This window comes from Ambystoma mexicanum, chromosome 8 (genome assembly GCF_040938575.1).
Source record: "Ambystoma mexicanum isolate Mex_15411 chromosome 8, UKY_AmexF1_1, whole genome shotgun sequence".
In the NCBI taxonomy this organism is placed as follows: domain Eukaryota; kingdom Metazoa; phylum Chordata; class Amphibia; order Caudata; family Ambystomatidae; genus Ambystoma; species Ambystoma mexicanum.
Window position 1 is genome coordinate 1,429,009,943 of NC_090929.1, and position 24,915 is coordinate 1,429,034,857.

General features: G+C 47.0%; 1 protein-coding gene across 4 annotated transcripts in view; it reads right to left on the reverse strand.

The window, feature by feature from the left end:
- ZDHHC16 (zinc finger DHHC-type palmitoyltransferase 16) overlaps positions 1-24,915 on the reverse strand; it is a 434,178-nt gene that overhangs the window by 129,384 nt on the left and 279,879 nt on the right. For all 4 annotated transcript variants that reach the window (XM_069611578.1, XM_069611577.1, XM_069611575.1 and 1 more), the window contains one exon: positions 17,783-17,906. In XM_069611578.1, coding sequence (XP_069467679.1) covers positions 17,783-17,906 — 124 coding nt within the window. The remainder of the gene's footprint in view (positions 1-17,782; positions 17,907-24,915) is intronic.

Below are 24,915 nucleotides of genomic sequence, written 5' to 3' on the forward strand. Positions count from 1 at the left end.
GCGGATTCCAAAAGAAGACCGGTGCCTTCTTATTCTGTTGGTGATCAAGTCTGGTTGTCCTTGAAACTATTACTGTGACATCTACGGCCAAACAAATTGGCCCCTCGGTACTATGGACCATTTTCCATAAAGGAAATCATCAATCCTGTCTCATTCCGACTCAAGCTACCCGATTCCTGGAAGAAAATACACCCAGTCTTTCACACTTCCCTATTGAAACCTTACAACCAATCCACCCGAAAATCCTGCAGTCCCAGTCTTTTTGTTGTGGACGATCTGCTGGAATATGAAGTGTCCAGAATATGCGATTCCAGGTATAAATGCGGTCGACTTCAATACCTGGTTGAATGGAAGGGATATCCTCCTAGCGAGAGAACCTGGGAACCAGTTTCTAACTTAATACCCCTCGATTGTTTAGAAGATTCCATCTCATACACCCGGGCAAACCTGGTGGAGCAGGTCTTCGGAGGAGGCATGCTGTCGTGACCCATAGAACTTGCCCCTTCTGGACTTCCTGGTCCTTATCGCGACGAGGCTTGTATTCTTTGTTACTCCCAACATGGCCGCGCCAAGCGACTTGCCTCGCACCAGCCTTCACGCTGCACACGGCACGTTCTATAAATTGGCCACGCCCCCGCGGCCAAGCGCGTCTCAACGCTATCATTAGGTAGTGACTTGACGTGTGTGTGTTGTTCGGCCAATCCACTATTCCTAGTTCCTTCTTCCTTCCTTTCACTCCTTCCCTCTAATCTGCTCCCGGAATCCTCATTCCTAGCGACCGCTACCTTTTTCCTGGACATCCTGGAACAGCGGCCTTCCCAGAACTCTGAACGCGCTCTGCAGCCGGACGAGACTCGAGCGAGTCTATACAAGACCTGATCCGTCCACAAGAGGAATCCTCCCGCGGAACAGAGCAAGAAGCGATCCCAGGTGAGACGGGGGAGATTTACGACAGCTTGGGTGTAGTCTGATTTAGTTGGGGGGAGTTTTGTCCAGTAGAGGATCCGGGACCAGGTTAAAATCCCCCCCCTAAAATGAGAACAATGAGGCAATGTGTTTCAGGAATGGTTAATATGTCAATGTGGTATGTTTTTCCCCAACTTGAGAGAGGAGAGGTGGAGAAACTCCAACTCCGATAGGATTATCCCCAACTCTCTCCGTCTCCCTCCCGACCCCACCGCCCCAATCTTCCAATCCAACTTTCCCAACGGGGCAACTGGAGGAGCTTCAACAACAAGCCCAAAGGCCAAATGGCAGCGACTGGCATTGCGATCTAGACTTGGTAAACAGTATATCTTTGCTACACTTCAGTCTGAGGACCAGGCAGCGTCAACAATCCTGCCCCGCCCCGCTTCTGCCTCCACCGGGATATGGATGACCTCAATAGGGACAACATGCCCAACAATCTCACCCCAAAACCAGAGAGGGCTCACCAGGGATCAACAACCGGCATAATTGGAGTACTGCCCAAAGTTCTTAGGAGTTTCAGCTTGAGATAAGTTCAATTCAGTCTGGGTCAGGCTTTTTGCTGGGTGGGCCACGGATCCTACGCCTTCTGCTGACTCTTGTCCATGTCGCTGCAGATTGCTTCTTGGTGAGGTCCCGAGAGTGCACCTCTGAATCAGATTCCTCGCCTGCTCCCACGACACCCATGAGCCCGTCGGCGTCCTTCAGGGAATTAATCTGGTGCTGTGAACCCTCCCAGGTGAATTTTACGGATGTTGGGAAACCCCAATGGTACAGAACCTTTCTTTCGCGAAGCCACTCAGTGAGCGGTTTGAGGGCTTTTCTTTTCTGAAGGGTGGAGTTTGCGAGGTCTTGGTTTAAAAGGATATTGGAGCCTCTAAATGAGATTTGCTGCATTGATCTGGCTTCTCGCATGATTTCTTCTTTTAATCTGGCAAGGACGTCAGGATGTGCAGTGGCAGACTTTCGGGATCGTCCTATGCACCCGGTCTATCTCCAGCGTGGATTAATCTGGGAGAGTTATTATGAGTCTGAATAAGTCCAATACATAACCCTCCAGGTATGCGTCAGACATAGATGATGGAATTCCTCTAAGGCGAATGTTATTCCTTCTTGACCTATTCTCTGAGTCCTCCTGCTTTGCCTCGAGCGCTTCACAGCGCGCATCTAGGGCCAACAGCCTCTCCAGCCGCCTGCCTGGATCTTATGGCAGCCCGGCCGTAAAGCTGTAGTGAGAGGGGCCCAGTGTGCCAGTGTCTGCGGGGGACTCCCCCAGCGGGCCGGAGCCTCTTTATCCAAGGGCCCCAGGAGGCTCTTGGCATAGGCTGCAGCACAGGCCCCCCCCTCAAAAGACACTAGAATTCCGGGTGAGGGGCAGCGTAGACATTTTTAGAGCCGACCAGAGCAGATAGGGCCGCCTGTGTTTGCGAAGCCCCGGCAGGCCAGCCGAGCAATAGGGGGCCCCGGTGTGATGGCGCAGCAAGACTTTCGGGAGGGCAGCGGCACTTACTTTAAGAGTCCTAGGGTCCACCCGGGGGGAGAGCCGCAGCCCTCCGGGATGCATAGGGGGACATTGAATGGTCTGCCGATGGAGCACTGTCCGGTGCTAGGTGCCGCAGCTCCTAGGTCGGGGACGCTGGATCCAGCCGAGCGGGTCCCGAGGTTCCCGCCTCCGGGTTACGGTGCATCTGAGTTGGAAGGAGACAAACGGGGAGCAATCACATGCATCCAGGGACAGGTTGATCAGTGCAGAGATCGCATTCGCGCTAGGCCCAGAGGGCTGCCTACTAGTCCTGGCTCCCCCTCCGTATGGACTCCACGGAACTCCAGAAAGACTTGGCCACCATTTTCTTGCTGTTTAAACTCAGCAATCCCAGTGTTATCAGTTTCGGTAAACCAGCAAAAGCATCACCTACCTTTCCTTCCTCATTCCAGCCAAATCGAATTTTTCGCAAAACGGAGCGGAGAACCAGCAAATTTGTGCTCGCCGTTTAGAGCCAGCCAGGAGCTTCTAAGAAGCCATGCCACACATGGCAGCTCCAAGCCACGCCCCCTACCCTAAATGTTTTAGGAATTCCCCCTGAACTATTGTCAGTAATGTTGATACTATATTAATTTAATGATGCAACCAGAAGGTGAAATGTAAATGGAGAAGTCTCAAGGCCTTTTATGACCGAAAAAGGCGTCTGGCAAGGATGCTTACTGGTCCCCAAACTGTTCTGCATATTCATCAATGGTGCAATAAATCAAATGATGCCAATCCCGCCAGACGCCCCAACTACGGTGATACCCGATATTGTTTGCTGACGATGCAGCGTCAATCTCCTTGACCCCCATAGAAATGGGTAAACAGTTTAAGCTGTTTGACACATTTTCTAGTAATAATGGTCTAAAAATAAATATTGGAAAAACTTAAGCAATGGTATTTAGGGGGAACAGGAAGAAGTGACCCAAGTTGAAACTAAATCTGTCCGGTGAGTCAACTGAACAAGTACAATGTTATGACTTCCTCGGAATGAGAATTAATGAAAAGGGAAACTGGGGTAGCCACATAGAGAAAACCGGGGTCGTACTGTATAGATACGGCAGTGCCATCGATGGCTTTGCCAAGAAGAATTGTGGTGGTGCCTTTAGGGTGTCCATGGAGGCATATACAGTACAAGCTCGACAGGCAGTCCTTTACGTTTCAGATTTTTTGGTGCAACATGAACGAACTGTAGGAACCTTCTGCCTATTAAATTTATTAGGTCTCCCAGCAGCTACACCCACGCTACCCCTGTACATGGAAGTAGGCCTACAGGACAGAGTGCTTAGCACAATTGAATCCTTTGTTTTATTGGGTGAAACCTTGGCGCTCGCCAGCCCTTGCAATATATATGGACACACTTAAGGAGCTCCTAGTCCAGGAAGGAGGGCAGACAGTGAAATGGTGCCACTACATAAAGGACACTTTCACAAAATAAAGGTGTGATGAATTCTGGCTTAACCCAGATTCTATGAAAAATGCTTCCAGGGGGTAGTTAAAGAATATATGGACAGGCTGATGAGGCTAAAATAAAAACTAGGCTTGCCAACTCAGATCTTCAATTTATATTCGAACAGGAAACACCCTTTTTGTTTGGAATAGTATTTAGATGTGTTGAAACAAAAATGTGCACAAGCACTTTATATTATGTTTAAAATGAGTATATTACCACTAGCAGCGTGAAGAAGTAAATGGGATCCTAGTGTTACTGATAAATGTCACTGCTTTGATATGATGATTGAGAATGAACTGCATTTCCTTCTTACTTGCTGAAACTTTTTGAAAATAAGGAAATTGTATTTGAAGCCGAGATTTTAAAAACATGGAATCAGAAATATGGCCGGAGGCACTGGAGTGCTGCCATAGATCAGCGAAGGTATTTATAGTGTGTGCAGTTGCCAAATACCTCAGAGAGTGGTTAATGAGGCAGACAGCATTGAATATGGCTATATGATTGATTCTATAAATCTTGGCAGATGGCATGGCCAGGCGACAACCACGAAACATAATAATGGTTGATGCTTGTTGGAGCCAAAGATATTAAAGTTTTGAACCTCTTCTATCATGCATTCTTATTATAGGAAAACTATTAGCAATGGATTATTTTCTATCGCACCTTTCAAAGCACTGACTGTGAAAGGATTGCCATAGGGAAAATGTGATGCTTGGCGCCGTAGAGTAATACTACAGATGCATCCTGAAATGTTCAACTCTCAATTCTCTTAAGTGAGATAATAATTAATTGCATATAATAGTGATGATATTATCTGGTTATATTCTTTAAATACCATGTGGACAAGTAATGCAAACAAGGGAAATGGTGATGATAAATCCTATGGCACATTTTAATTCTTTATAATCAATTTTTATCAAATGTCTTATGGGTTTTTATGGTTTAAATGAGATATTAACTTGTGTGTATATTAATTGTAGCTAGTCCATTTGCAATGTTCTTAAAGCGTCAGGTGGACAAGAAACATATTCAAGGGTATTGTGATGAAGAACGTCACAAGAACATTTTTAAGCATTTACAAACTTTTTTTTAACTGTTTATTGCTGAGAGTGTGGTATTTCAAGTATGTATATTTATTCATTGTCTTTTGATGGCATTCAGCCAAAATAAAGTATTTTGATTGATTGAAGCGATCCAAGGGAGTCCTGCAATGGGAGAATAATTCAATTTTTCTTTAGGATCCAAAGAAGGTTTTTTTTAGAAGGGGAGAAATGAGGGCCATCTCAATGCCTTGTGAAACAAATCCCTGTGTAAGGGACAGATTGGCTAACTTAGTAAGGCACTCAACGAAGGCAGAAGAGTGCATTTGTGCTACTAGTGTGGGAAGTATATCCGCACTAGAGCAGGTGGGCTTGAGCATATTTAATAGGGGAAGAATGTGAGCAGCAGATAACTGTTCAATGTAAAAGCGTGGCCATTCTGGCAATTGAGTCATGTCTCAATTAACGGGAGTGTTGCTTCCATACTAGGTACGTGGGTATAAATATTATGGATCTTTCAAGAAAAAAGGCGTTGAACCGAGTGATTGAGATAAACAGTCTGGGTTAGTGAAGTTCTTAATAGCAAAGAGTTTAGCCGACTCGTTAGCGGCAATGCTAATTCTACCATGAAGAACATTAGATTTAGCTTTCTTAATTTCAATTTTGTGTATGGAGAGGGATATATGTATTTCTGCCAGGTTTGAGGGAGCTCTGCTTTCCGCCAGATTTTTTCTTTCCTCTGGTACGACTGCTTAAGAGACTTTAATGACAAACAAAAAACAAGGCCAAGACCTTTTTTTATGTGTAACCGGAACCAGTGGAACAATCTGATCAAGAGACGTGTGGAAAAAAGGTTGACATTGATCCAAAAACATATCAAAAGGAGGGTTGAAGGTACTCTGTGGCAGTACTGGAACAGTACACTGGCCTTAATTGGTGCTAAGGCTGTTTTTGAACGCTGACTCCCTGATTTAGAAGACCCTCTGAGGATGACAGGAGGGGAGACGCTCTGGGAGAAAAGCATATCGTGGTGGTCACTCCAGGATATTGCAGAAGCCTCGACTAGAGAAGGATCTAAATTCCTAGAAGGAATCAGGTCAAGGCAGTGCCCCTAATGTAAGAACTAGATGATAGGTGGGAAATCAGTTTATAACAGTACAAAAGCTGAGAGAGCTTGGCAGAGTCCCAGTGTGCCCTTCTGACAGACAATACTGACATATTAAAATAACCTAAAATAATCTGTTTATTAGAAGTGAGGTTGAGGCAAGGAATTCCTCCAAGCTGTTCAGATAGTTGCTAGCAGTGCCGGGGGCTTATAAACAAGAGAAAGTCTAATATGGTCAATGTGCAAGGATTTCCGAGACAGAGCACAATTGGGACAACTCAACCCACGTTAGGGCAACAAAGTCGTAAAAAGAAAGATTAGATTTAAAAATGACTACTACCCCTCCACCCCAGTGATTGTGTCTATTGACCGGTCTAATCAGACACCCATCAGGAACTAATCCATGAAAAATATTGCAGCAATCCTCTGTCATCCAGGTTTGTTAAGAATAGTCTTTTCTAAAATATGTTCAGTTATAAATCGGCAATAGTTATAGCATTGCTCACTGCTGATCAAGCATTAATAAAGGCACAGAAAATGGTGCCCTGTCCTTTAGGACTAGCTCACTGGCCAAAACTGGAAATAAGAACTGTAACAAAGGAATTTGAGTGGGACCACACGCCGGCCGCCAAGCAGCCCAAAAACAGGCCTAAGCAGTGCTGACCCGAGTCTGTTTAGGCTTGTGGCACAGGGACATGATGTAATCGAATCGCACCAATAATGAGGCAATTATGGAAATTGTAATTTCACAATTAACAAAGTGTATGTTCCAAAGACACAATTCAACAGATTGTGAAAGGAAATTATCTTTAAAATACAGCAATCAAATCAGTTTAAATATAAGAATAAAAGCAAGAGCAGCATGAAATTTATAAAAATAGTTTTTTTAAAGTCATAAAAAGGAGTAGCTAGGACAATGGCAACAAAGTGGCAAGTACCAACAAATGCTAACGCAAGTCTTTTCATGCCTGTAGTTTGGTCAAACTTGGTGGACACCATTTTTCTTCACTAAGTATAGGTCTACTTACACCACTAACCAGAGGACTCCCCCCTCCCAACAAGAAGGAAGGATTGTGGGGAGTTCCTTCCTCAAGTGTTAACTTTTGATCTGTGCAGGAATGGCTGAATGAGTGCAAGTATTCATTTGCAATTTATTTTAGCTAGCAAAATAAGCAGAAATCTCGCGAATTTAGATTTGGCTTGCTCAGACAGACAGACAGACAGACAGACACACACACACAGACAGACACACACACCCCAACTCCCCCCCACCCAACAAGAGAACAGTAAAAAAGCAAAGTCCACATTCTCTGGGGCAACCAACCCACACTGACCACCAATTCCCAAAAACAACAAGACATAACTTCACCTATGACTTAAACAGTTGTTCCGAATCCCCCACCCTGCTCACCAATGATCGGACCTGAGACATCCCCTGAGGCTGAACCGCAGCCCGTTTACTGCTATAACATTGAACTATCAACAACCATCATGCAGACCCATCGCTACTCTGGGAGCCGCAGCCGTGGCCCGAGGTGGCTAGACAGCATCCTCCTGTGGGTCTGTGTCCTCCCACCAATCAAGGAGTGTTCATCCCACAGCCTCCCCTGCTCCTCAGAGCAGGATTGGGCCTCCATGACCGCCAGCAGTCCCATCTGCTTCAACCCACACTGCCATTCTTGTTCTTGTGGGCTGGGCTGTTGTGTCTCCGCTGCCTGCTCACTCGGGTGAAGGACGCCACAGCACCCCTCGGGGGAGGGGAGGTGCGATTGGCACAGAGTTGTCTCCTTCCTCACCTGGGCAGTCCAGGATGAGGAGCTTTTTCCATCTCGTTCATTGAGCACACCTTCCATGGCTTGCCCTCTGACATGAAAAGCAGTGCTGTGGGGAGCCCCCAGCGGTACGCAATCTCTCTCTCCCGCAGCCATTCTGTCAGTAGTTTCTGGTCCGTCCTTTTCACCAGTGCAGTAGAGGACAGGTCCTGATACAACGCAACTGAGGCATCCCTGAACTGGATACGAGGCGAGTCCCTGGCCGCTTTCATAATCTCCGCCTTGGCCTTATAGAAATTGACCCTTGCCAGGACATCCGGGGCAGGTGAACTCTGTCCATTTCCAGTGAGCCGCTGTCAGGGAGAGCTAGTACAAAGCGAAAGAGGTCCAGGACAAACTCTTCTAGATCTGTGTCAAGGACCGTACACGGGATGCCTCACAGGCAACTGTTATTGCGGCAGCAGCGATTTTCTGCATCCCCCTGTTTTGTTTCTAGGGCTACACACCTGGCCTGCAACATGGCGATCCTGCCTGCTTCTTTGCTTATTTCATAGTTCTGCTCACTTCCTCCACGTGCCCGTCAAGGCTGGTGATTTTCTTCATGAGCTCCTATGTGCCTTTTTGGTATTCCCTTTTCATGGCGGCAAGGAAATCCTGTAGGTCAGTCTTCATAACTGTTTGAGCGGGAGGCAAGGGTCTCAGAACCAGGTCCTCTGCGTGGATCATGGCCTCGCCTCGCTCTCCTTTCTTTGGTTTCTCTTTGGTGCTCGCCGTCAGCAAGGTGGAGAGGTCTGTCTGCTTTGTGGCTTTTGGGGTTTTCGCCATATTGCTTTGGGGGGTTGCAACGCACAACCCATGAGGGGCGGTAATGACGTGTCCCCCATACCCTGCCTCTGTGTGCTGTGGCTGCCTTTCAAGAACCACTGTGCCTTTCTGCCGCCCCAGCTCTGGTGATTGGGCTCTGAGTTGAGACCTTGTATCTCTGCACCTGCTTCGCTGGTTCCTTCGGTGCCTCGCCTTATTTGGGTAGAGGAGCTACTGGCGCCCAGTAATCTGGGGAGGCCCCTCAGCGCGTCAGAGGGCTGATGGATGAACGCTGCATGTCAGGCTGCATTGGGAAGGATACGAAAACCGTGAAGACCACCACCAGTCCTCACCAACTTTGCTGTGGGTACTTCGCTTCGTATGACCCCTCGGTTCCGCCTCTGGTTTGACCAGGCAGATTGCCCTTAGCCGGAAGCCCAGGCTTTATAGGCCTCAAGTCACTGAGGCCCCCTTCGCTAGTACCCGAGGCTGTGCAACTTCAAATGCCATTCATTGCTCGCTTGTGAGCAGTGCCGCTTTATTGAGTGTTGCAGGTGCATAATGCGTTTGCAGATGGATACAGTGAAGTGCTCCGAGGGCGATCCCCTGGCAGTGGGCAGAAATGAGCATTGTTTTGAGGTTTACCCCTGAACCAGGATGCCAAACCTCCTTCTTCCTGAGAGAAGCAGGACCCATTTTTTATTATTGCTGCTGGTTTTCCTCTCCTGCTTCCACTGCCACTACACTTGTGCAGTGGCTTCCGTTAGCACAGATGAGGAGAGCTAAAAGTTTGTGCTTTTGGTGAGCTGCTGGACCTTGCTTGAAAAGTTGCCCCCCCCCAGCTTTATGCTCCAGCGTTGGGGTGCTTTGCACCTTAAATTATCACCGCTGGAAAACCTCAGCTCTTGCTGTAGTCACACATGCTGATCAGCCAGCGTGCCAGCATTCCACAAGGGGTCATGCACACTGGAGGGATTTGGTGTTTCCGTGATTGCAGGACTCTGCGTTATGCAGCCGAACGTTGAAGCCTTCCAGGGCTTGTGAGCTCCCAGCTGTTCTCACTGCAGTCTGGCACCACAGCTGGGGCCACCAAGCCATTCCGAGCAGCTCCCCGGCTCAGCCGCACACCTCTCCAGGACTCTGGATACTCCACACACCTCCGGGAGCACACACAGGGCCATTGACCGCTCGGCAATCGTGGGCAGTGAGGCTCCCCCTAGCCCCCCTCCCCACGCCCGTGCAGGGAACAGAGCGTGGGGCAGAGTCCCCGGGACCAGGAGGCAGCCACCTCAGGCCCGCCAGGCCAAACGTCACATGGTCCCCCGCGGGTCACTCACGCGCACACCAGGATGCAAAAGCGTGAGCCACCACGTTGGAATTCGGTACGCTGGGGCAGAGAAGCACCAAGCTCGGGAACAGTCCTCACCAGCCAACCCCCATAGCACCTCCTGCTCCGGTGGGTATTTTCGATACAATATGTGGGTTTACGCCACCACTTAGGGGACGCTTGTCAGGCTAGGGCCGGGAGCAGTCACAGAGCCATGCTTCGTGCTCCGGCTCCACGCCACGCCCCAATCTGAAGCATTATTAAACAACGGGTTGAATTGAAAATGTGTTATGAATGCAACCCACCTTTATTAAATACCGAACTGAATCAAAACTCTACTAATAAGCGGAACTGTTATATCTTGAGTTCAGAAATTAATTAAACTTTAACACCACTGTATGTTGAACTCTAAAGTGAAAACCAACCGTGTGCCGAATTCTAAAATTAATGAAACTTTGAAATCATTGGAACTTTAACATTGAAACTAAATGAAACTTGAATTTAAAGTTAAACCCTCATATGCAGCATTCTAAAATCAATGGAACCTTAACCTTGAATCAAAGAAAAGGTATATTGAAGACTAAATTGTGAAAAAAAACTACAATACATGAAAACCAACAATAAAGAGAGGGCGCAAGTGTGACAAAGGACCCTAAATCGTTCCTCAGGCTTAAACCTTCTGCACACTGCATTCTCCGTCTAGTGCATGTTTATCCGCTGTACCTTATCATGAGTATGTGAAAATGCTGATACTGAATTCTATTGTCCATTCTTTGTTTAATGCACGCTCATCTGTTGTGTCCTATCATGAGTATGTAAAAAGCTGACATTGAATTCTACTGTTCAAGCTAGATCATAAGTCACTTACCTACCAAGCCCCCATTCCATTCAACCTGTGCCCCAGACCCTATTTGCACAGACCGCCCGCAGTGCCCCCTCCTGACCACCCAGAGAGTTTCCCGAACCTCGGACCCAACGTTATGGATCTCACAATCCATACCCAAAACGCATCTTGATGCGCTGAAGGTGCTTACACCCCCAGGAAGAATGGCTTAGCAAAATTAGCCTGCCCCATCCACCACCCACTGCCATGCCCAACCCCTTTTCTTCCCAAAACTGACCCTTTCGCTTCCACATCCTTGAACAAACTAAGCACCCCCAGCAACGAAGGCTGGATTGCAGCCCACAATAGACCACACCCACATGTGATGCACCACCCCACTTTCATTAGTTGCAGCCTGGAGAACACCACACCTACCATAGGCGCCTCACCCACAGCGAGATTGAGGACCAGACTACCTTTACCTTCCTCAACTGCCAACCGCCCCATCCGCAGCCAGACTAGACTATTTAGACTAGCCTCACGACTGAAACCTAAGAATACTTATAGTAGACAACCTATTAGCTCACAGCTTGCTCTGAGAATATTCCCACTCAAGAACCCAGCACTCGATAGCCATATCACACCTCACCCAGTGAAAGCCCCAATATGGTCAAACTACCAAATACCTACAAGACCTCAACACTCACGCCTTCAACCACCTCCCAAAAACATTCACACGCTTAAAGGCGCATTACTGAATGTACGCTCGCTTAGGAGCACACGCCATCGAGACTCACGACTTAATCCTAGACCATTAACTCGATTTCTTAGTCCTTACAGGAACCTGGTTACATCCACCCTCTGGCCCTGTACTAGCACTAGCGATCCCCCCCAGAGTGCACCATCCATAGAGCAGACCGCCTCAATTCTTTGGGCGGAAGTGTCGCTATTATTACCAAATCAAGCATCGACTTCAGGACATTGCATTTGATCACATTACGGGATACGAACTGCTACTCCTAAAATTAGCAACTGGCCCCAAGACCACTACCAACATCCTTATCTACAGAGCTCTGAACTAAGCCAGTCACCCTGAATCTGACATACCACTAGCTATCACTCCTTACCTCAAACTCAACACAAAATTCATAATCCTAGGTGACATCAATCTGGGTTACAATGACCCAACCAATTGAAAAGCTAGCGCTCTCATGACGGCACTACAGGACATGAACTTCACTCAAATTGTGACAGAACCCACCAATGAAAAAGGGAGAACCCTTGACTGGGTACCGACTCAAAACGTCTGCTTGACCATCGACTCTATCCCTAAGATCACCTGGGCAGACCACCATTTAATAAGTTTCATGCTATCAACCCCTGAGAGACTCACCCCCTCTCCATCCCACCCAGCCCCAGTGAAATAAGAAATATTTGTAATCTCACATCTGAAAACCTTTCCCCCGTCCTTGCTGAGGCATTAGCAAATATGTCGCCCTCCATCCAGAATGCTGACCCTAATTGCATTGTTACTGCTTACCAATCATGCCTGAAAAATACGATTGACGCTCTAGCACCAATCGTCATTAAAATCCCTTGCAAAGTTAAACGAACACATTTCTGGTTTAATGAAGAACTGGTCACGCTTCGGCGCAACAAAAGAGCACTAGAACATAGTTACAGGAAATCCCCCACTACCGATTCTGCAAAACTACTCCGAGAGGTAATTAATAGCTACAAAACCACCATAATCGAACACAAAGCGAATGCTCTAATCCACTGCATCAACAATGCAGCCTCTAATTCCAAAGAGCTATTCACCGTCCTACGCAAATTGGAAAACCCCACCCCCCCGACAAATCCTATGACTGCCGGTAAAGACTGGTGCACTACAATCCAGAACGCACTCGCAGCCAAAATAGAAAAACTCCAAGACAGAATCCTAGCTAAACAAAAACTACTTGCTAATAAGCGCCCACCTCTGCCACCGCAAGAGCCAGACCCTGGCAAAGTAAGCCTGCAGTTCAGCTTCTCCCAGGTCAACCATAACCAAGTCCAAGATATCACTGCAGGGCTCAAACCCTCCAATTGCAAAGGTGACTGCTTCCCAGCCCACCTCATCAAACTATGCACTCCCACGATCTCTACAGTCATTGCCAACTTCGTTAATGCCTCCTTTAGGATGAATGAAGTCCCCACCAGCATTAAAGAAGCTTGGGTCACACCCCTCCTGAAAAGAAAGGTCCATAGACCCCACGGTGCCCACAAACTACCGCTTTATCACCACCGTCACACTCCTCTTGAAAATTATAGATAAAATAGCTAATACCCAAATCCAATCACACCTGAATCCAACCACTTACTAGTGACAAGACAATCTGGCTTTCGGCCCAGCCATAGTATGGAAACAACTCTATGGGATCTTAAAATCCAAATGGATGCCATCAGAGACACTGGCAATCTCTGCATCTTACTTCTTTTAGACTTATCAGCCGCTTTTGACCTGGTCGACCAAGACAAACTATGCTCCACATTGGCAGACAACTTCCACTTCTCTCACAATGCCACACGTTGGGTTAAATCCTTCCTAGCTGATCGTACGTCCAGAGTCACCATAGGCAAGGAAGCCGCCAACCCCAATCCTGTACCCATAGGTGTACCAGAAGGCTACTGCCTTTCTCCCACCTTTTACAATGCCTACACCCAGCTCCTCTTCGCTGCCTTGGATGCTATGGGTGTCATTAACACAAACTTTGCCGATGACACTCAGGTCTTGATACCCATCACAGGGAACCTTGAGCAAGACACAATTCTAATTAAGGAAATCTATGCCATTATACAAAACTGGATGACAACCAACAGTCTTTGCCTCAATGACGAAAAGACGGAGATTCTTATCGTGGGCGCGCCGTCTAAAATTAAAACACTGCACCCAGACTACACTTCCATTAATATTGATGGCACCCCCATCCTTATTCTAAACCAGGTTAAAAACCTGAGGGTTTACTTGGACTCGAATCTGACCATTACCATGCACATCAACATGCTCTCATCCTCAACCTCTTACACCGCCAAGGGTATAGCACTAAGTCGTAAATTCCTTGCCCCCCCCAAAAATTGCATTACTCTAGCTCGAGCACTAATCCTGTCAAAATTAGATTATTGCAATGTACTTCTACTAGGCTCCACAAAATCCAATCAGGCAAAACGCCAACTTCTTCAAAATAAAGCTCTAAGAGCAGCACTTGGCATGAAAAAATCAGAACATATCTCCACCACGAGAAGGGACGCACATTGGCTGCCCATCAAAGCAAGAAACTTTTCAAAACTCTATGCATCACACACAAATGCCTAGCCAAAACGGCCCCCTTGTACCTCATCAATACATTACTCCCAATTCATCGATAAGGACATTGAGATCAAACAATAATTCACAACTCTGTGTCCCACGATTAAAATGCACGAGGGCAGGAGGGAGTAGCTTACCAGTCCTAGCTCCAAAATCCTGGAACGCCCTCCCAGAGACGCTTAGAAACAAACCTTCCCACCCTAAATTAAAATAAAACAACTCCGAAAACCTGGCTGTTTAACAAATACTAGTCTATCAGGCCTGGCCTCTTCCACCCGCACTGGCCGGCTAAATATCTATATCACATACCACGCGCAACTTAGCTCTTGACTCAGATCGCCTTCCCGCGACCTCTGTCCAGAACAGTCACAACCCCATCCTGATTATCTGAAACCTAATCCAGCCTATAAATGTGTGCCTTGTTTGTTTACTGTGTGCAATCTCCCTCTTCTCCGTAACCAATCCAGACATGTCCAGACTAGTCACTACTCTTTTTGACTATCTGAAATCTAATCCAGTTTACTTTTATGCATTCATTCGAAAACTGCGTGTGAGTGACTGGGTACAAGAGCGCTCAGACCAGAGAGTAAATAGTCATAATCTGCAACTTTAGAACATGGACTGCTGCAATCCCGTCAGATTATAGGTCACCCCTAACCTATGAGCACAATGAAACACAACAACCTTGGGATCTGCAGGGAAAGCGCTGTCCTAGAAACTATTGATTTGAAAAAATTAGAACACTTTTATGCAAAGAATGTCACTCCTAATAATTTTTTATTAGATGAGGCCCATTCTGTGCCGACACGTGTTTCGACCACTTTGGTCCTTATCAAGGCAGGGCCTGATTCTTGGGTTGCAATAGGAATACCTCGCCGTGGGTGGGCTGTGAATAGGTTTCCCTGTGTGATGTATTGATGGCGTCTTGACTTGCAATGTGGCTCGTAATGTAAATATCACTTGCTCTTGAACATCTGCTAATTCTGTTAAGCACGAGTCTCTGCAGGTATACTCTGTAATATTTGAGATGTTCTGTCTCGCGGTCGTTAGCCACGCTTGTCAGCCCAAAAATATTTTTAATTCGGTCTCCAAAAGACACTGCATATATTTCTTTTGCAATTGCAAGCAGTCATATGTTAGGCTCCAATGCCTCCTCTCATGTCCTGCTACTGTAGCTACTGTATAGCTTGACATGGGGCCCTCCCTTCCCCCCAACAAGTACTCTATAAATGTTTTCTCTGGTAAGGTTAGCCCCTTAGCACAGCACCATAAACGGTAGCTTTTTTATCCAGGTAGACCTTGAGGAATTCTTTACCATCAAACAATCTTACCAGCTAATAAAAGGAAAGACACTACCACTATCTCTAGCCTAAAACAAAATAAGATGGCCGATTACTCACCCGCTCAGTTCTTGCCAAAGGACCACAACATATGAGAAAAGAGTATGGGCAATCTAACGTTCTTGATAAGGATATGATAGGTTAAGGTAATTTACGTAGATTAAACAGTGTAGAGGCCTGGGCATTTGTAAACAGAATGCTTTCTACCAGTTGACGATCTCTACCAAACCCGACCCTGCCTTTATATACAGCATAGAGAGCCTAAATTGCCCTAGGGTGATTAAAAAGTCAACACTATAAACTGGACTGATCCCCACCGGTGGGAGAACCAAGACCGATTTGCACATGCTTGTACCCTTCTGTAACTGCGCACACTGGCTAAAATACAATGGCAGGGGAGTTAGCCCCGAAGAATGTCAATGGAAACAATGAATTCAAAACATGCTATCCATCACTTTTTCATTTTAGTTTGTCTCCCTAAATGACAGAGTATGCCAAGACATCAATCCCTTGCTCGCCACGCCACAGAGAACCAAACTGCTCCTGAATGATGGGGCCACAACAAGGCCAAAACAGTCTGCAGTTGCTTGCATTTCTGTGCAGAGGGGAAATAGCCTATCCGTTTTGGGCTAAACTACTCCCATTGGAGGCTTGTGTAAGACTGATTTGCATATGATTGGATTCCTTCTGTAATGACGCAGTAGGGCTAAAACAATGATAATGACAATGGAAGATTGGCTAGAGCAATATCAGTGGTTATGACTCATTCAAAATATTACAGGCATCACGTTTTGGTTATAGTTTGTTTCCTTATTTATGACAAATAATCTACATGTGCCTCCACCAAAAACCATTTGTCAAGCTACAAAGAGTACACAACCAAGCAGGGAGGCTGCCCCTTAATATAAGGTGGCACAATGACATGTCTTGAAATACCTCCACTGGCTTCTTGTGGGGTACAGGATAACATGGCAAGTCCTACCACATGCACATGGCCTTTGGAAGCTAGTAACATGAACAAAATCTGTTATTTGGGAAACACCTGAAACCTCCTTCATTGAAACAAGTCTTGATCATAGGTATCAGGGGTCTCGGTTATAGATTCCAATTTGGGGGACCTACTAAACCTCCCCACCACACTCAAGCTGTCCTGATCCATAGCTCAGGGGCAATGCGCACATCTTGGAAACATGACAACACTGCGCAGCACAGGTTCGGAACCCAGTCCCGTACTTAGAGGCTGGAATATGGCTTAGAGGCTGCAGCGCAATATATATTAAATCTAAAAAAATACACCATGATCCCACCGATATTACAGGTCTCTCCCAAACATAATTATGAACTGTACTTTATAAGATTTATACCATCTACTTTGTTGATCTGTTAACCACATTAATTTGAAACAGGGTGCTCTATAGAGGCCATAATATTGCATGCTGCAGCTATAGAAATCAAATAAAATAAGTACTGCTGATGGAAAGGTACTAGCAATATTAAAAAATCCTCTTTCTTGGATTGCCTGAGCACACCCTCGGCCCCTCATGCAGCCAACATTACATGCTGTACTAATTTACAATTCTCCAAAACTGCAGTGGAAACATAACTCAATCCTCACAACTCTCCTGAGCGCATAGGCTTGTCCGACTCCTCAATTCTGCAGAAATATGATCCACCTAACAGGACCGACAAGCACGTAGGCAATTGCAAAACTCTTCCCCCGTTGCACCCCTTCCTCCTTGTATGTATAGTATATATTTTCTGCTTTCCCATCCTCTTTTGCTCATTTTCTGTCCTCAAGCAAACTTTAGTAGTGACACAGTATGCAACTCCAAAGAGAAGCCCAGGAACTCTGAAACTACTACAGTGAGGATTTGGCACGGAAGGAAAGCATATTTGTATACAACATAACATGTACTAGACAACCAACATTTTACTACCATCTCTGGTGATGAAACAGCGGTGCAACTATCTGATTTTCAGCTTGTAAGGATTATGTTAAACACATCCACAGTGTTCTGCTCACATATAAGCCAACCTGTGATGATGGAGGGTCAGTGCATCTGCCTCACATGTTCCCTAAGATATGGAGTGGGTGTAGTGAAATCGTTTTTGCAAAGGCTGCACACGCAAACCTGGGGCTGAAAGCAAACAGGTTTTTAAGACAATGTGTTCAATTGACTGATATAAGAGACAAGACATCACATGTTATGGTCTTCATTCAATTGTTCTTCCTCCATCCAGTCTTAATAGAAGTAGAAAAGGGGTCTTTGTGACTGACCTCTCCTTTCTGCTGCAGTCTCTTCTTCTCTTTGTTATTTATGTGCCTCTCAATGCTGGTCTCGCCACGACTGATGAGAATGACATGCCACAGTGTGAGGGCTCCCAGAGCAAACGCTACAGAGCTGGAAGGAATGACAACAATTAGGAGGGAGATGCCAATAAGAACATTTAAGCACTCTCTTATTTGGGATCTGGTTAGAACATCTTTAACTTAACATGACAAGTCACTGGCGTACTAACTAAAAAGATAGAACGTCTGTATGTTTGCCTAAATATGCATAAGACTTGGGGCACATATCCTGCAATCTACGGTTTAAATAATGCTGCCATCCACAGGCATTTCAAGAGTCACAGATCTTCTGGGAACGTCCTAGATTTCAATTCACTCTCCCAACCTCCTATTGTTTTTTTGTGTGTCCTTGAAAGAAGCAGAGCATTTGCAGCTGAGTAGCTTCTTTAGATCTCCATCTTGAAAACATGTCTCTTAAGCGCTGTACCTGCTAGTTCTAGAGCACATTTATAAGCAAAGACAGACGAAGCCTACTTTCTCCAGATACACCAGTCAGATAGATGAAGCACATTAATTATGCAGAATGGTGAACTTGATTTGGTAAAAACGCCCCTTGACCAGCAAGTGATACACAAGAAACTACAATACAGTGTTTTTGTATGTATTGTTTATGTATAATGAATGTGGCCTTAAAATTGATGACAAAGTTAAAAATCACAGAATCTTGCAAATGCGTTGTATGCAATTTTTAATGACAAATTGGTATGATGCTTGCCCATGCATGCAAACATTTAAGAGCCCCATTCAGGGTTTGTTCAGAGAATAAAGACTGCTCACATTAAATGATGCAACTCGAAACATCAAGCAAGAAATACTGGAGTATTGAGACTCTATCCAAAACAAAGAATCTCCTATACCAAATCTGTTAATAGATAAATGAGAATGTCCCCGTCCCAAAACCATTACCCCTAAAATTCGGAACTGACAATTTAGTGAGCATCAGAGTAAGCATACACCTCCCACCAGAATGTACCATGTTGGTGATGCCCTTCCTAGGTATAGCATGTCGCTCCAAGCAGAACCATATTACGTGAGTCAACATCACGTAACATTGGCTGTGGATTTGCGACATCACTGGAAGCCATATGTCCACCACCCTCCATGCCTTCCAGTTCCCAGACTAGTATCTGCTTACACATTTCTGAATGTTTCCACCTGGCTCCTGAATCCTTCCAGCCCTTACTTCCCAGTGTCAGGTGCTAGATTTATTTTATTTATTGCATTTGCTTATACGCCCAAACCCAGAGGTATCACAGTGTAAGTTACAAGAATACTTTCAAGCTTATTGGTTGCAGGAATACTTTCAAACTTGTGGGTTACTTAGTTAACATGATTGGGACATAGAAAATACAACAATTGAGAATAGCGTACCATGGTTCAGGGCCAGGAGCCTTGCAGGACAGGCTGTGGTTCCATACAAAGTTCACAGTATAGTTAGAATTTGTTAAACAGCCAGGTTTTGGGTAGTTTCTTGAACTGTAGGTGGGAAGGCTCGTTGCATATGTTGGATGGAAGTGAATTCCAGATTCTGGGGGCTGCAACAGGGAAGGGAGTAGTTTCTTACCTGTAACTCCATTTCTCCAGCGTTGGTATCTTTCATGGATTCACATGCTTAGAATATTCCCCGTCGTCAGACTGGGAACCCTCGGTACACATATATAGTCGTTTCCTATAGGAAAAAACTTCTGACACTTGTGTGTCCTATCCACATCTACGTCCTCCCCAGGGATGTCCACGCATGCCCCATAGGACGTAATGGTATAACAGCCCCGCCCCCGCGGGTCCCGTCAGATTTCGACCCCTCCAAAGAAGAAAGGGGGAAACCTGTTTATGCACATATCCTGCACATTGCATTTCGGGGAGGCTGGTGGGCGCATGTGAATCCATGAAAGATACCAACGCTGGAGAAATGGAGTTACAGGTAAGAAACTACTCCCTTCTCCAGCATTGGATCTTTCATGGATTCACATGCTTAGAATAGATTGTATAGCAGTATCCTAGAAGAAGGAGGTGAGAATGCAATGCAACATACATTACAAAATAAACCACTCCCAGTCCAAATATATATATATGCACGTAAGCAGTAACATATTTATATAAAGGCGATACATCAAGGAAAAACCAAACATCGGCAAGGTAAAAGACAACAGTTTCACCATTTGGCTTACCTCATTGAAAAAGATGGCGCAGCACTGCCCTCCCCATCTGTACTTCATCCGCATGCTGCCTTTCCAGGCAGTAATGGCGTGTGAACGTGTGTGGAACTGACCACGCCGCCGCCTGGCAGATGTCTGTCAGAGGAATTCCTGCCCATAGCGCCGCGGAGGAGGCTGTCGATCTCGTGGAATGGGCTCTAGGGTGCCCTTGTAGGGGTCTCCCGGCCTTGGAGTGACTAAAAGCAATTGCCGACGAGACCCATCGGGCCAGTCCTTGCTTGGAAATTGCCCTTCCTCTCGTCGACGGACCATATGCAATGAACAGCTGTCTGGTAGTTCTGAGTTCTTGCGTTCTATGCAGATAAAACTTTAACGATCTTTTCACATCGAGCGTATGAAGAGCCTTTTCCGCTGTCGACGACGGGGTCGCAAAGAAAGTAGGGAGAGCAATGGTCGAGTGCTTGTGATAGACCGTCGGTACTTTCGGGATGAAAGTAGGATTAGTTGATAGTATCACTTTATCTTTAAAGAATCTCATATATGGAGGTTCTATGACTAATGCTTGTAATTCTGACACTCTTCTAGCTGACGTAATGGCAATTAAGAAAGCCAGCTTCCACGATAGGAACTGCATGGATGAAGAGGACATTGGTTCGAAAGGAGGTTTCATTAAAGCCGCCAACACCACATTTAGACTCCACGACGGTGGGAACCGCTTCGTAGGGGGAAAAGTTCTAAAGAGACCCCTCATTAAATGTTTCACCAGTCTGTCGCTGAATAACGGTGCGGAATGTCTCCTTCTCGTGAACCTTGAGATGGCCGCCAGGTGCACCTTGATGGATGACGAGGATAGCCCACTCTCTGCTAGGTGCAGAAGATACAGTAAAATTTGTTCAGGAGTTACTTCCCCAGGCCGTATTTCGTGCTGTGTTTGCCACCACATACAGAACCTTCGCCACTTGCATATGTATGACTTGTTAGTGGAAGGAGCCCTAGCCGCCTGTAGAATTTTCCAGCAATCCGACGAGACTTTCAAATTGCCAAATTCTGCAAAGTCAGGAGCCATGCCGTCAGGTTGAGGCTGTCCGGATTGTGATGCCACACCGTTCCCTTGTCCCTGGATAGGAGATTCAGAACTTTCTGGAAAGTTATCGGTTGTTCCAACGACAGGTGTAGTAGGTCAGAAAACCACGGTTGTCTCGGCCAATACGGTGCCACCAGAATGACCCGGCATTTGTATCTGCGAATCCACTGAATCGTCCTCCATATAAGGGGAAACGGAGGGAAGGCGTACAGGAACTTGTCTGTCCACGGAAATGAGAACGCTTCCCCTAGGGATCCTTTCTGAGGCCATCTGCTCGCGAACTGCTCGCATTTCTTGTTTTCTTTCGTTGCAAAGAGATCGACTGAGGGGTGACCCCACCTTTTGAAGATTCTTTGCAGCTGAATGGTGTCCATCTCCCACTCGTGTATCTGAGCCATACTCCTGCTCAGGGAATCCGCTTGTACGTTCTTCACTCCTGGGAGATGGTGAGCCACTATAGATATGTTGTGCTTCAAAGCCCAATGCCATACCTTTTGAGCCTCCACAGAAAGGGTCCTGGATCTCGTGCCGCCTTGTTTTATCAAGTAGAACATGGCTGTTGTGTTGTCTGTCAGCACTCTCACTCTCGACCCCTTGATATGTGGGAGGAATGATTTCAAGGCCCATCTCACTGCCCTCAGTTCTAGTACATTGATATGTAGGCGTGATTCGGTGGGAGACCATCTGCCCTGGGTTTGGTGGTTGTCCATGTGTGCTCCCCAGCCCGTCAGGGATGCGTCCGTGATGATGGTATTCTGAAATTCGGGTTCTTGTAGAGGAACCCCTCTGTCCAGGTTGTGAACGCTTTTCCACCATTGGAGGGCTCGGATGATTTCGTCGTCGTCGACAGTTAGCCTGTCCGACCATCGACCCGTGGACTGCTTCCATCTGTCCGCTAGGAATTCCTGAAGCGGCCTCATGAACAATCGACAGTTGGCTACTAGATGGATGCAGGAAGCCATGGAACCTAGGATCGCCACATACTTTCTCACTGAGAGTGTGCCATGTAGACGTAGTTGACTCGTCAGCCGATTGATCTTTGACATTCTGTCTAGGGAAGGCTTCACTATTCCCGACTGGGTTTCGAATTGAGCTCCCAAGAACTTTAAGTTCTTTGATGGCCTTAGAGAGGACTTTTCGAAGTTCACTGCGAACCCCAGTCGTTGCAGAAGCTGTAAGGTAGCCTGTACGCTGTCGTTGGTCGACGCCGAGGAGGATCCCCTCACAAGCCAGTCGTGGAGGTACGGGTATACATGATGCCCTTTCTTTCTCAGCCAGGCTGCCACGGGCGCCAAACATTTTGTGAACGTTCTTGGGGAGGATTTGAGACCAAACGGGAGCACTGCGAATTGGTAGTGTGTCTGACCTACCATGAACCTCAGAAACTTCCTGTGTTTTTGACACATAGGGATGTGGAAGTACACGTCTTGTAGATCTAGAGATGCCAAAAAATCTCCCACTTGAACAGACCTGATCACTTCCTGCAGCGTGAGCATTTTGAATTTCTGGCTCTGTAAGGTCTCGTTGAGGTCGCGTAGGTCGAGAATGGGACGCCATTTTCCGTTCGGCTTTTTTACCACGAAACACCGCAAGTATACCCCTTGGCCTTTCTGCGATGCAGGGACTAACTCTATGGCACCTTTCTGTAACATAAGTGCTACTTCCTGCAGCAAATTGTCCAGATGTGGTTGGGGTAGGGGTATAGGTGGACACTTTGGAGGTTGGCATTTGAATAGTAGAGAATGTCCGTACCTCACTTTGTCCAACACCCACTGATCTGTTGTGATGTTTTCCCATTCTTTGACGCAGCTCGACACTCTACCTCCCAGAACGGTGCGCTTTCCGTCATTGCTGGTCTTTCTGTTTGCTCGTCGACGAAGAATAGGTCGGTCGTCTCTTGGATGACTAGAAGTTTCTGCGCCGGCTTGAGTTTTGAGAGGAGCGTCTATATCCTTGGGAAGGGTACGCCGATCTGCCGAAGGATCTATCCCTGGGTGTAGAAAATCTTGAGTTGCCAGATGCCCCTCTAAAGGGACGAAAGGATCGAAAGTGTTTACCACCCTGAAGAGCACCCAACGACCGTGCCGTATCCGAATCCTCCTTCATGCCCTTCAAGGCCTCGTCCACCTTTTCTCCGAAAAGAAGGTCACCTTCGAAGGGCATGTCCAATACCTTATACTGCACCTCGGGTCTGAAGTTGGTGCACTTAAGCCAAGCCTGGCGTCTTAGAACAACTCCGTTGTTTATCTGCTTAAAACCGGAATCTGCCAGGTCCACCGCTATGTTAATAGCATGATTCGACGCCTCTTCGCCCTCCCGTACCAGAGACATCGCCGTTCTTCTAATGTTCCTCCGGAAGGTGGTCCAGTATAGGAGCCAGTCTGTGCCACATCTCCCTGTCGTACCTGGCACAATAGCCAGAGAGTTGGCTGCTTTCACAGTTGCAGCACCCACGGAAAGAACCTTCTTACCAAACACGTCTTGGCGCCTTGCCTCATTATCCGGAGGGGTAGAGCACTTGTGTTGAGCCTTGGCTTTCCTCGTCGCTGCTGCCGACACTACTGAATCAGGTGTAGGTTGGGACGAAAGACACTTCGGGGTAGAGTCTGGCACTTTAAATTTCTTTTCAATGCGGCCTTTGACGGCCGGTTCAGAAAATGGGTGACGCATGGTTTGAACACCCTCTTTCCAGACATGATCTAAAATGGGTATTGAGAATATTGAGCGTCTATTCTTACCCATATGATCGAATAGAAAGCAGTCCTTTTTCTCCTCCTGCTGGGCCCGGCCAAACTCCTTACATGCTTTTTCCATCATTGAATGAAAAGCGCCAATATCGTCTGGTGGAGATGGATGAGTGGGGCTCTTTGGTGTTTCCAGTTCCACATCCGAAACCCAGGATGGATCCCTAGATGGAGACAGGGAGATATCCGATGCTGATCCACGGTCAGATAAAGAGTCCGAAAGCTCACCCTCCTCCTGGACTACTGGAGTCACCGGAATTCCGCTCGTTTTGGTCGGACGGTGTGACGGGCCGGGTTCGTCGACGGGGGGGGGGGGTCGACGCCACAGGTGGAAGCCTTTCATCCAACGATTTTAGCAGCGAGTGTAAGGAGGACAGGACCTCCATGGACAGGGCCGATTGAGAGTTTGGAATATTAGTAAACACCTGAGAGCAGGTTGCTCCTGATGGCGACTTGGCTCGTAGCCCAAGGTCTTCCGGGCCCGCAATCCTGAAACCGTCGTCTTCCTTCGAGGAAATCGACACTGCTTGTTCCTGCAGTAACGTGTCCGGCAACCCCATATCAAAAACTTCTGGTCTCCAGGCCAGAACTTCGGTCGACGAGGACATCGTCGCCGTCGTCATCGGGTTGATGACGGGGGAAACCAACTGCGTCAGAGGCAGTGAGGGCACTGACTGGTTCGTCGTCGTTGACGGTGGGCCTGCAGGTGGCTTAGGCGGTCCCGCCTTAACGGTGCTCTCCCTGCGTTTATCCGATTCTCTACTCGTGGCAGATCTATGAGGCTCGCCCGAGGAGGATTTTGGCCTTTCCTTTCCTTGTTTTTTCGACGATGATGATGGTATCTTTTTTGAAGATTCTTTTGAAGACTCCTTGGAAGAGTGGCTTTGTGGAACATCCCTTTCCGCCGGTCGAGTCTTCTTCGCCGGCGGTTCCGACGAGGTTGAACGGCGCGGGGCTCCCGATGTTTTCGTCGAGGCGACGCTGCGCACGGAGCCCACCTCCGACTGAGGGTATGCTCCCGCCCCGTCATTTAACCACGACACCAGTCGCCGATTCCGATCTTTCAGGGTTTTCTGA